This window comes from Linepithema humile, chromosome 1 (assembly GCF_040581485.1).
Source record: "Linepithema humile isolate Giens D197 chromosome 1, Lhum_UNIL_v1.0, whole genome shotgun sequence".
Taxonomy (NCBI): Eukaryota; Metazoa; Arthropoda; class Insecta; order Hymenoptera; family Formicidae; genus Linepithema; species Linepithema humile.
In genome coordinates, this window is record NC_090128.1 from 6,472,398 (window position 1) to 6,484,774 (window position 12,377).

The following is a 12,377-nucleotide window of genomic DNA, read 5'->3' on the forward strand; positions in this document are numbered from 1 at the left end:
CAACAATTATTAAAAAAATTATGTTCGTCATAAATTTCAAAGAAATTTTCAATACATTTCCTTAGATGATACAGTATTTATTTACAGAATAGGAGCGACGACATACATTATTGTTTGTTATTATACTAATAATGTGCAATTATTATTAATTTCCGTTAATCCAGTAATAACATAATTAATTAATGCCCGCAACAGCAATAACACGGATATTCAATTTTTAGCATTTGGTGAAAGCTGTTCGTGTCTTCGTCGATTTGTTATCGTGCGATAACAGGGCATCTTAGAAATCTCAGGAAACGAGTGGCGGAGAAAATTTAAAAAAAAAAGGGAGGGGGAGGGAAGAGAACAATTTAGCGAAAAATCGAAACAAACGTTTTACCGCAATTGCGAGCGAGTATATATCTATATATTTATATATAAGTACATATACATGTATATATACGTATTTTTTGTGGGTTCGTGCATAGACGGAGATATATACACATATATGTAATACAGATCGGTTAGAGGGAACAATGTGGGAAAAGGATGAGGAGGTGGTTTTGGGATGAGTGATGGTGTTTTCGGGATGACAATACTTACACTTAAAAAATAACATTGTTAATATTATCGTTATTATTAAATATTAATTATATTCACTTTTAAAATTATTTTCATTCGTCCACCTGGCCTATGGGCTTTGTCTAGCATTAGACTTCTCATTGCTATAGTGATCTTACGGAATACGTCTTCTTATAAAATATGATTTCATTACAATTATTATTATTTTTTTCCCTTCGCTTAATGTTTCTCGAATTCTAATTGGCCGTATGGTGAGGCGCAAGCTGAGGCGAGCAACACCATGCGGTCAATTACTACCTAACAAACAATTTCATCTATATCATATACGATTATTATTACAATAAAGATTACGAGCCCCAATTTCTAGGTCTTTTCTTGTTTACTTCGCACAGGACAAACGAGATGAAGATTATCAAGAAAGATAAACAATAGAGATAAGAAGAGAGAGCAAGAGGAATATTGCAGAGAAAAGCGTGTTATAAAACGTTTTTTTCTTCTTTCTTAAATTTAGAAAACGATTAAAGGATCGTGTGAAATATTAGAGAGAAAGAGAGAGGGAGAGATTTAATCGATCCTCATTGAAGAATACGAAGATTTAAACGAGAATAATATAAATCCAAGATTATCAAATAAATTATGAAGAGTATTCTAAAAGAATAAGTATATTTTCTTGTTTGTAACCGATGTTAGATCTAACTATCGTTACTATTGTTCTTATCATTAATATCCTTATTAGTTGATTCCTATGTACCACTCGAAATTTAGATATATCGAAAAAAGATTTCGTGAGCACACAAGGAGAAACAATGGAATTTTGCAGAATTTATTTCTTTGACGAGTGCAAAACAAATTTTAAACTTTTCCTTACGTACGAGTAACTAGAATTTTTAATCGATAAGAATAAAAATAAATAAAATTATGTCATGGTATGCTGAAGCGAAAATCATCCTTTTGTCGAAACGATACCATGACGCACTTTCAACAAAAATAAAATAATCAAGAAACAACAAATTTGCTGTAGATGATAGGGAATCACATTATTCACGGTAATAAAATAAATAAGGCGTTTAGTAGATTCTATACATTTTTTTTTATAATAGTATTCATAGTCAGCGCATTTAGACGTAAAAAGCACGAATCAGCTGGAAAGGAAAAAAAAATTAAATAAAAACGGGAAAGATCGAAAAACCTGAAAGATGACGGGATGAGAGATGATGTGAAGTGACAAATAATGTGATTTATATAAGGCGGATTCGTGAGAGTTTCGTACCAAATCGCTGTTCCTTACGTAGTATATGGCAGTATCGGCATGATATACTTTTAATTACTCCAACGCGTCCGATTTTCTACGGCGGATCGGATTTTCTGCGAAAAGACGACACTTGTATTGTTACGGAGGAATGGAATCGCGAGCAAAGAGATTCAAGAACTGTCAAAAATCATGGAAGATAAACGTACGACGGGAAAACAAAGGGGGGGGGGGCGAAGGGGGACGGGGGTGAAGAAATGTCGCAAAAAAAAACGTACAACAAACAATACAACTATCCGCGATACACAGATCAATCGTGCGACGAAGTGTCGCTGAAAAAATTCGGATACGCGTTTGTACCGCTTTTCGCGTGTTCCCTTTCGTTTTCTAATAATGACATTATGGCATCTTTTTAGTCGTACTAAGGCGTGCGCGCTCTATCATGCCGCTTTCGGGGCAGGAGGAACCACATTTTTTTCGTGTCATGCGTAATTGTGCCTCAATCGCAGCGTCCGTTTTTATGGCAATATAATTTCTCGTCGGTGTTAGTTCTTGACAAGACAAAACCAGGATCAAGAATTTTATTTTAGCATCGGAATCGTCTCTCGTAGTAGAAATGGATGTGTTATTATTTTGTGGGTGGAAGGAGGGTGTGACGCACCCCATTGCCATGCAAACATGATTTGCTAGACCCTACGAGTTATCTTCAATGAAAGAAATGCATCGAAGGAAATGCAAAATATTCAATCTCTATTGACGGACGTTTCACCTGCATTTTTTTTTGTTTTGTTTCGATCTGGAAGAAAATTTATTGCGATATCGACGATGCATACGTATGATTGCTTGTTCGCGTTTGAAAAATATGACACGCTTAATCAAGATATTATTTTATTTGCTAAAAATGTATAGCGATTCATGTATAAGGAGTTTGATAAAAATGATTAAATGCCCGACGAATGCATGAAACATATTCACAATTATTGAGATTGTCTCGGTATTTACACGTCACAATTTTCGAAATAGAATTTACAAATAACCGATAAATTATTGGAACAAAAAAATTCAATTGGAAAAACTTTGCAAGAAACACGCAATAATCTAGCTTATAAATGAGTAAAAAATGAATAAAGTAAAAAAATATAAAAGATGATTGAGTATCTTAAATATTAAAATCGTAAATTTTTCCTTCCGATTAAAAATGTAGCGGAACAACATTGAAAAAAATTGCACAAGAAAAGTACGTATAAAATTGCACGTAATCATTGTAGAAATAATTGTGTTGTTTCACAACGATATATACAATATCAGTGATCAGATCGATCGAATAAATTCTCCATCGCTAAGCGACTAATCTTGTGTAACTAATATAACTCTTAGAAATGTATCAAGAGCTAAGCATTTTTTTTTTTATTTCCTCGGAATTGAATATTGGTCGATGCGGTAGCGCTACGTGATTAATGCTTAACACATATTCTTAATATAGGTGTTCTTTTTCATTCCCTCTGCAATCGATCGATATGGTGAACAGTAGCTGCAGTCGCTTCCCCTCGTTTTATTAAAACCTGCGAACGCGCGCTAAAAAACCTAAATCTTCCACGGACCGGATATCAAACGCTTGTATCAAAGAAGTGGATATCGTAAATTTGAAAAAGAAAAGAAGTGATAGCAGCGACGCGAATGAGGTTGCAGCTTAACTCCTCACCGCTCTTGCTGTCGGAGAGAAATCACGGTGCTGCAACGATCCTTCTTCTCTACCCTCCTTCCACCGTAGGACAGAATGATTAACGACATAGCAGCGGCGTTTATCGCCCACGAATTTTCACGCTCTCAGTCCCTGTACATGTATATATATATACGTATACATACACGTAAATATATATATAATATATATACGCTCTAAATACGCTTGTAAATGCATCTTGGAATTGGTGCAACCTTTGCCGACGATGTCTCGACGGGATACGCACGAGATACGTGGCCTCGCCGTTTACTGTCCATCGTTTCAGTCACTCTGCGGGGATGATTACACTTCGAAGTGAACCTTCGGAGGGTAGCAAATGCGGTGAAAAATCGGAACGACGGAAAGGAAAGTCTGTACAGACTATTTGCGAAAGGCGAATCGGAGCATCCACAGCTGAAAGAATTCGGCGTTCGGCGAATGGTCCGTCAGCCGCGAATTCATCTCGCTTCAGACTCTCTTACTCGCGTGCGGCTTTTTTTTCCTTTTCTTTTTTTTTCTTTTTTTTTTCCTTTTTTTTTTGACGCGATGAAATACAGCGCGTAAGAAAATACAGTTTCCGAGAGTCAAGAGGAGTTCAAGCGACCGAGAAGCGTACGCACGCGTGAACGTCATCGCCGCGACTCAGAATTCGAGTCGAAATGATGATGGGGGAAGCTCGGTGGAATGGTGAAAAATTACCTCTCGAGGACAGAACCCAAAGGAGCCGAGGTAGGCGGGGGACGTATCATAATAGTTGAGAAGAAAACACGAGAACAAGCAAATAACGACGCGGGTCAGAGAAATCCGTGCAATATCGAGAAATATTGGCCGACGTTCGGCGCGACGTTTCTCGGTTGGGAACTTCGCGTTGAATGAGTTTTTATGAGCGCGTGCCGTACGGGTCGCCGAGGTAATTGTTTCACCATTGACCAGCGGAATTTCAAAAGCGAGCGTTGATCATCGGTGATCTTTACTCGGCTTGGCATCGTGAGATTGCGAGAGGAATCGGCGAAATCGTCATCACGCCGCCGTTGCCTCAAGCGTAGAACTCCCGATTGTGATGAGGCGCGCCCGGCTTAGGAAAAGCCTGCGCCGCGGGTGATCTTCTCGGCTCGTCCAGAGCGTACGAGCCCTCGTCCTTCTTGCGCATCCGATACACGATGAACATGACGACCAGTATCGCGCAGAGGAGGCCTACTACGGCGCCGCCGATCACAGCTGGAAGTAAGATCGAGACATTTTATATTTATGTCGGATAAAGTTTTCATCAAGATTCTTTGTACAATATATAATATTATTCAATATCACCAGCTTTATCGAGCCATAATGAATGAAAATGAGACATAATGAAAATTGTGTCCTTATATAATTAAAAGAATAAAAGATGACAAAAATATTCGAAATGGATGCGGAAGAAATAAATAAATCATATTAAATTGTGCTAGAGTTAGATTTCTTAAATTAATGTTGTTAAAAATTTTCCTGAGAATTTTGAAGGACTTAATGGAGGACTTCGTTACTTACCGGCTAGTACGCCTGGCTGCGCGAAGAATGAACTGGCGCGATCCTCAGACTTCGGATTCATGATATAAACTTCGTGAATATCTGGGTCTGTGTTGTCAGGGCGATCGTCTTCCGTGCCTGAGGGTTCGATTACGCCGACCCCGTTGCCGGGTCGGTTTACGTCGTCAATAGTCTGGAAATTGGATACCATTCAATCACTTTAATTCGCGATTCGTGTGAAAAATAGCGCGCGCGTCATCGAACAAAAGTGTATCTGTTCGCAAAATAGCGCGTCTAGTATTCTAATCGGGCAAACTAGATTATGCGCTTGCGTAGAAAATATGGGCATATATTGCGCAGAACATCGTGAAATTACTAATATATTACGTAAGATGAAATGCAACTTTGGTAGCTTTATGAAATCGACATTTTCTTGTCTTCTTCTTCCTCTTCAAATTTTTTGTCAAACATAAAATGTTTATTCTACAAATTGCGAAACTAAGAGCGGAACAACATAAAATATATTTTAGACGCCCGAAGATAAAACCTGAAGATCCAAGATAAGAGTCAAGTTTGGAACTGTCGGAAAATATTGTCTTACCTGTTGTTTAGTTTTTTCGTGCGAGTCCTCGATGTATGACGGTCTCGCTTCGGTCGGTTTCGAGATTTCTAGTCCATTGTTACCGGTAAATTCTGCAATATAAAAAGTTGTTAAATTTAAATATTAAAATTTATCACAGGTTGAAGTACAAATTTGCGATGTGCGAAACCCGGAGAAGTTTCTCTACATTCCGATTAAAACGCTTGCGAATGCTAAGAGTGAATTTCCAATTGCCGAGGAACAAGTAGCGCCGGAGTGCTGATATCTATTTTTTTGCCAGCCGTCGAAAGGTCCTCCTCGCCGCGACATCGCGATCTTTACGACGATAAATGTCATACCATCGTCGTCCCCGTCCTCGTCATCGGGGCCAAGGCCGCTGCCCGAAGCTTCAAGGTCGTCGCGATTATCAGGACCACCTCGGCCGGAGCCCTCTAACGCGTCCTGATCGTCCAGGTACAAGTCATCCGGGAAGGTGTTGTAAGTCGAGCTCGCCGATGTCCTCTGCTTGTCGCTTGGTTCCTTCTGAAAAACGAGCGAGATAGCAATGCAATTTTTATCGAACATGTCTTAATCGACGTTAAATTTTGCTAGATATTTTACAGATCATCGACTGTGAGCGCAGCGATTTTGATACCGCACAGGACGAAGGTCCGTGACGCCGAATACGTCGGGAGCTAACGTGATTAAAGGTACGCGAACATCCTTGCCAGTCCTCCTTCACGCGAAATCACTGTGATATGAAAGGGCTTCGGATTCCACAGTTCATTAAATTTTAATTTAACTCCGCCACGAGATAAAAGCGATCTCTCTCTCTCTCTCCTTCTCTCTTTCTCTCTCTCTCTCTCTCTCTCTCTCTCCCCCTCCTTTCGCGGCAGTTCCCATAAGCGAAGCTCAAAATTTACTATCCAGCACCGTCGTCAAACATAGCCATGTAAATGTCGCGCAAATTTCAGGTTTAACAGAAGTCGAGAAAGAGGGAGAGAGAGAGAGAAGTAAAACACGCTCCGGTAGAAAGCTAGAAAGGATGAATGCGAGGGCTTCATAACGACCAGAGTTTCCTTCTCGCGAGGGATCGCGCGTGGGAGGTGCGAGTTAACGCTGCGTCGTTCTATTTCTAGCCAGCTACATCTTCTCCTTTCTGTTGCCTAGCACTAAAATAGAGATCGCTCCTAAGTCTCGCCCGTGTTCGACGGCACGTTTCTTTCCGCTGCGTCTTTCTATTAATGCACGACGGGTTCGCTAACTCGCCGCTTCGATTTCACGCTAGAGATACTCCTCCAAGGACGAGGCTGATAAAATTGCAAATATCAAATCGGACAAATAAACAACAACCGTCTGTGGAGTTCTTTTGCGCGCGACGAGGAACGAGCGGGCGGATGATTGAGGAGGAAGCGGCAGAATGGCTCACGCTTCCGGTTACGCGATGTCCGCGGAATGCGAAGTGACGCGATCTGAAATATCATATATTGAGGGGGACGGGAAGGCGGCGGAATCATCGGACGAACGCAATACTTTCGCAGCACTGTAATCGTACGAAAATTTTATTTCTCCAGAACAATCGAAAGCTGTTCTGAAAATATATCGCGAGGGCGAGTGAACATTTTTCACAAAATTAATTAAAAATATATATTTATTGTAAAAAATCAAATCATTTTTCTACACAATCACAATGTTTCTCACGACATTTCTTCCGGCAGCTTTCTTATTTCTTGAACAAAATTTCTTTCAATATTATATTGTGCGTTGCAGTTTTAAGCTTATCCTCAGAAAAATTTTATTATTTTGTGGTCTCTTATTAATTAAAACATTCTTTTAAAAAAATCGAAAAGCCGCCGGATTACAGAAAAAAATCGCAATAATAAGATAAAAAAATTATTGTTTAAGGTCTTATAATAAATATTTATTTTTAAATAATAACTTTGCGAAAAGTTTTTAAAAATTTACTCATTTTACTTTACGCAAAAACAATACTTTTTTTCACGCATTTACGCGCAAAATACACTCGACGGTTAAAAAAAACATTTTGCAAATATAAAATACAAAAATAAAATGAGAATAATACGGACGAGCAATATTTTGCCGAGTCGACCTTCGTCGTGTCAATACTCACGATTGAATGGCTATTAACGAATGCGCCGGCTGCACACCGCGATCGATAGCGCAAAATTCGCTCTTGTACATCTCTCCGCGCGCTTTCGTCCCTTTCGGCGAAACAGCGATTTCCTCCCTTTCGCTTTTGCACCGAAAGACAATGAATGCCCGATGACCGTCGAAAACGCACACACCTCGGTGCACGTCGGACGCGTTACGCTTTCCGTTACACGCACACGCGGCCGGACGTATTGTACGGCACGGAATACCGCATATTCAATACGTCGAAATCCGAATCTGTGCTGTGCATCGCTGAAAAGAGGAAATAACCGCATTACGCGCTGCTAAACGCTGACAACCGGCGAATCGGCGTTTTGTCATCTTGGAGACAGCAGCCAGAAATATCAGACCTGATTTTCCAGTCGCGAGTTTCTTCCTCCGCTCAAAAGTAGGTGAGAAGAATCAAGAAAAATTGGACGAAACAAATTTTACAAAAATGAACAAACACGAGCATATTTTATGACTAATTAAATCTTCTCTCCCCGCCGTTGTTCTTTTTATTCGACGCTGGTTCTCAATAAAAAATCACGACCGTCCACTTTGCGTTCGCTATTCGCACATCGGCAATCGAAAGGGCATAAAGGGCAAAACCGTATTCAGCCTCCGCACATCACGGCGACCTCCCGGGAGAATATCGCGTCAAACACATCGCCGAGCGGAAACGCGCGAAATTATTGCAGATAACACAAGGTAATTACACGCAACGACAGCTCGTATCGCGCGGATGACAGTCGTCGCGCCGGCGACGGGAATAATTCTCGTCGAGGAGGAGCACCGCGAGTAGGATAGGTCCTGGACGAACGCTTGGCGCGTGTAGCCACCGCTGGCCGAGTGCGTCGCCCGCCAATCGATACGAGAAAATTCAGCCCGGCGACCGCCCGAACCCTTCGCTCGACGGAAGGTCGACCTTGGATCTTCCTTCGGTCGCGATCCTGTCGTGTGTATATTCTCGCGCGTCTCCGATCACCGTAGGCCCGGCGCTCGCACGAGATTTCTCCATCTTCGCACCTGTACACACGCACCTTTCTCGCACTCCCGGTCGGCGGCCGGTCTTCTCTCTTTCGCCCTTCTTACGCGCTCGCCGTTCGCGAAGAAACGCAGGAATTGCGCGGGCGCGCAATGTTATCGACCTCCTTCCGTGCCGTTCGCGTTGTACAGTTTCGTCACGGAGAAACGCTCGCGATTTGTCTCACGCAAACAGCGTGACAACGGAGTCCGTCCGCCGAGCTGTCGGAATGTTCCAGGGCGAGCGACGGCGTAGAGGAGGGTGGTGCGCGTTTGCCATTCCCCCCTCCTCCCCCCCGGCGATTCGCGGCCGATCGTGTCGCGAACGAGGCCTCGTCGATGGCCATACTCACCGTGCCCGGTGGTCCACGCTGATCGCGGAGAGCCGCGTGCCGGATTTCCACGGGGGAGAACGGGAAAATTCGGAGGGTGATGTGTAGCGGTTTTAGGCCAGGTGGTGACTGCACCGCGCTAGTACGTGTCCGACCCAGCAGACGGCACTGCTCGAGATTCGCGACTATATATACGCCGACTGTATATATACGATATTCTCCGCGCGGCTCTACACACATCCGTGCTGTATCTATAAACTGCTTCTTAAAGTTGTCGCAAGATTTCATTATGCATTCCTCGACAAACGACGCGGGAAAACATCTGGAGGCGCATTTCCAATGCGACCCGACTCGATTTTGCAATTAAAGATACGCTCGAAGAAATTTACAGACGGAGGAAAGGCGGGGGGATCTTATTTACACTGTATTGTATTTTTGACTTGTGAGATAAACGCGGGCGTGATAAATTCGTCAAAAGCCTGGCGAGAGCGGGCTCTGAATATATTCAATAAGTTATGCGATAAGGCGATTCGCGAGCGACGGGATATTGAAAATCTACCTGCGCTCGATGGAGAGGTTGTTTGTGCGAGGCGTGCACGTACACCCGACGCCCTCCCACACATCGTCGCCTTATTTGAATGGACGGGATTTTTCATATTGGATTCGAATCCGAGAGACTTAACTCGGTCCAGTTGCCACGGTGTGTTTTCTCCGTCCCGTCGCGCATCGACGTACGCTCTCCGTATTTGTTGTTAGTTTACATCGAAGAAAACGATGTCAATGCTCGAGGAAATGGAAAAATCGATCGCGCGGCGAGAGGCTTTTTACGGCGTGCGCGCGACGTACACACGTCGATACATGCACGGCGTGCATTACGTGTAACGGCGAAGTAAGAAGCCGGAAAAGCGCGTCGCGCGCAAGATAAAAGCTTCGCCCGATTCGATCTAATCCGACGGCCGGAGCGACCGGATCCGATCATTGCGACGGTGATTGATTCGCGGCGCTCGCTTCCGCGTGAATCCGCGGCGACTTTTCGACAGGCAAACTCCGCCGGTGTTCCGTTGTTTGATACGTGCGATTCGGAGTCTCTATTTCGAGTCGTTTTGGGGGGAAGTCAATCCGGAACTGCGTGTTTCGCGATTGGCGTCGACAGTCGGCGACGGGAACACGTGGAATGTGCAGCGCGTGACAGCTAACGACGTTGCACCCCGGCGAGATGATCGCGTTATCTCAAATCGTTGGCTCCTCGCTGTCGGGGTGCGGCGAGACAGACGGGGGGAGGGGAGGGGGGGGGGGGGTGGGAAGATGGCGTGGAGGTAGGACGATGCGCTGCTAGCCGGCAGCAACCGATGCAACACCTGAACGTTTCACGGTGCGCTAACTAATTATGCTACTTGCCGACAACCGAGAAGGAGGCTGTACGGCCGATCGGACAATTACTCGACGGCGAGAAAGAACGGCGCACGAGGCGGAGGAATTCTGTATAAGTGTGACGCGCGCGTATTTTTATAGTCCTCCTGATCCACATGTGGGCACGAAAAGCGGCACAAATACGCGCCGAGATTACGCCGTTAAATCGTGTCCGGCGAGCGCCGGACCTTCATTGACCCCGATTCCGAATTATCATTTTCCCAAAACTCAGCGCGCCCTCGTTCTCTCGCTTTAATCTTATTAACCTGATAAAATTGCAAACAATCCGTTGTACGCCGCGGAGATTCCACAAATATAATTTGTTAATTACAGTCGCTTCGCGTATTTCGAAATGTATCCAATTTCGGAAAATCGCGGCGAATATTAGAGGCGTGCAAAAGTGTTTCCATCGCTCGTGTATAGATGAATCGATCATTTGCCTGGGTAGCGAAAAGTGACGGATAATGTCGGAAAATATTTTGAGTAAAAAGAAAAGTATATTATTCACAAGATGTTAAAAATTGCCTTGAAGACGACGGACACTTTTGCCATATGTTATCAATCTTGATGTAAAGGAGTTAGCTGGATTCATAATTTAAAGTACAAAAATGAGGGTAGGAAGGAATACATTAAATAAGAAGCTTACGGAGACTAGTCATGCGCGACCAGACAGATTTGATCAACGATGCAAAGTTGCTCGTGTAATAATTCTCTCAGTCGATTCAAACATCTATGGGATGGTCGCCCATAAAGTCGAGTGCACCTGAGAGGCGCCGCAGAAGAGATCGCGGAGAGACCGTAGCTTTTGGGAGAAAAAAGATAGCCTCGTTGCTCGACATGGAAGGGTAAGAGCAGCTTCTTTGCATATTAAGCGTGAAATTAGGCAAATATTGGCGCGATCTTCCCCGAAAGAGCAACGTCCGTGGTCGCGCGCAAAAGAATTCATTTTCTCTTCATGGATCGACAATCCTTCAAAAAAGTATGTCCTCGACCCTCGCCCTTCATCGCGATCGCTTCATAGTAAATTCTCTTTATGCATAAATCACATCTTGTTCTTTTTCAATATTATTCTTCGTTGTTGGAGCGAAAGAGTGAAGCTCACGCGCGCGCGCGCGCGCGAGAGAGAGAGAGAGAGAGAGATGCTAAAAGACAATAATTAAACGCAAAACAGTATAGAACAGTATTGTCTCTTTTTCATCAACGATAACGCTGTTCTAGTGTTTCCGTTCGCTAAAAAGTAATCAATTTCCACAATAATTACGGAAATATCGCTGCACTCTATTTTGCGCGTTTTTACCGAGCCATCTCGTTAGCAGAGTGCGCCAACAACGAACACTGCGCGAGTTTTCTTTGGACTGTGTTTGTTATTTTCTCCACATTTCTGCCATCGTTATATCTCTCTTTTATAACGGCTCTTTCTCTCTCTCTCTCTTTCATATTTACTTGAATTATTTTTCTACAGTTCTTTGCCGAGCGGCGAACGTCTGGTGACAAAGGGACGGGCGCCCTGCGTCGCGTTTGATTTTTATGCGAATCACGTACCGCGCGGGTGAACCGCAAATTGTTGACAAGACTAACGGAAAATGTCGTTTTCACTGTTAGTCCAAGTGATATTTCTCTCTGAATCAGTAGAACGTTTTGACACCGAGAGAGGCGGCACACGGAGACGCGGAGAGCGGCTTCGCGAGCGCCCCGCGCTCGGAGACACTTGACGTTAAAATGATTTGTCGTTTAACGTCGAATTGCCGTAAAACGTAATTATCCGTCGCGGCCCGGCATTAAATAATGGAATACATTTCGCATAATATGCGAAAAGCCGCGCGGATCAAAACGCTCCGAATCGAT

The 12,377-nt window shown here is 43.5% G+C and overlaps 1 protein-coding gene and 1 long non-coding RNA gene across 4 annotated transcripts in view; both read right to left on the reverse strand.

Moving 5' to 3' along the window:
* Positions 1 to 56: 56 nt before the first annotated feature.
* Positions 57 to 12,377, reverse strand: part of Sdc (Syndecan) — a 66,096-nt gene continuing 53,775 nt past the window's right edge. For 2 of the 3 annotated variants that reach the window (XM_012380050.2, XM_012380051.2), the window contains exons 2-5: positions 5,973 to 6,156; positions 5,635 to 5,726; positions 5,055 to 5,226; positions 57 to 4,748 (exon numbers count right to left, since the gene is read on the reverse strand). In XM_012380050.2, coding sequence (XP_012235473.1) covers positions 4,567 to 4,748; positions 5,055 to 5,226; positions 5,635 to 5,726; positions 5,973 to 6,156 — 630 coding nt within the window. In that variant the 3' untranslated portion in view covers positions 57 to 4,566. Of the gene's footprint in view, positions 4,749 to 5,054; positions 5,227 to 5,634; positions 5,727 to 5,972; positions 6,157 to 9,143; positions 9,426 to 12,377 lie in introns of those variants that run through there. The other variant, XM_012380049.2, reaches the window with a different exon arrangement.
* LOC137001927 (uncharacterized) lies at positions 7,746 to 8,477 on the reverse strand. The gene is made up of 2 exons (XR_010891741.1): positions 8,136 to 8,477; positions 7,746 to 8,037 (listed from the first exon to the last, which is right to left on the reverse strand). It is a non-coding gene; the product is annotated as an uncharacterized lncRNA (long non-coding RNA).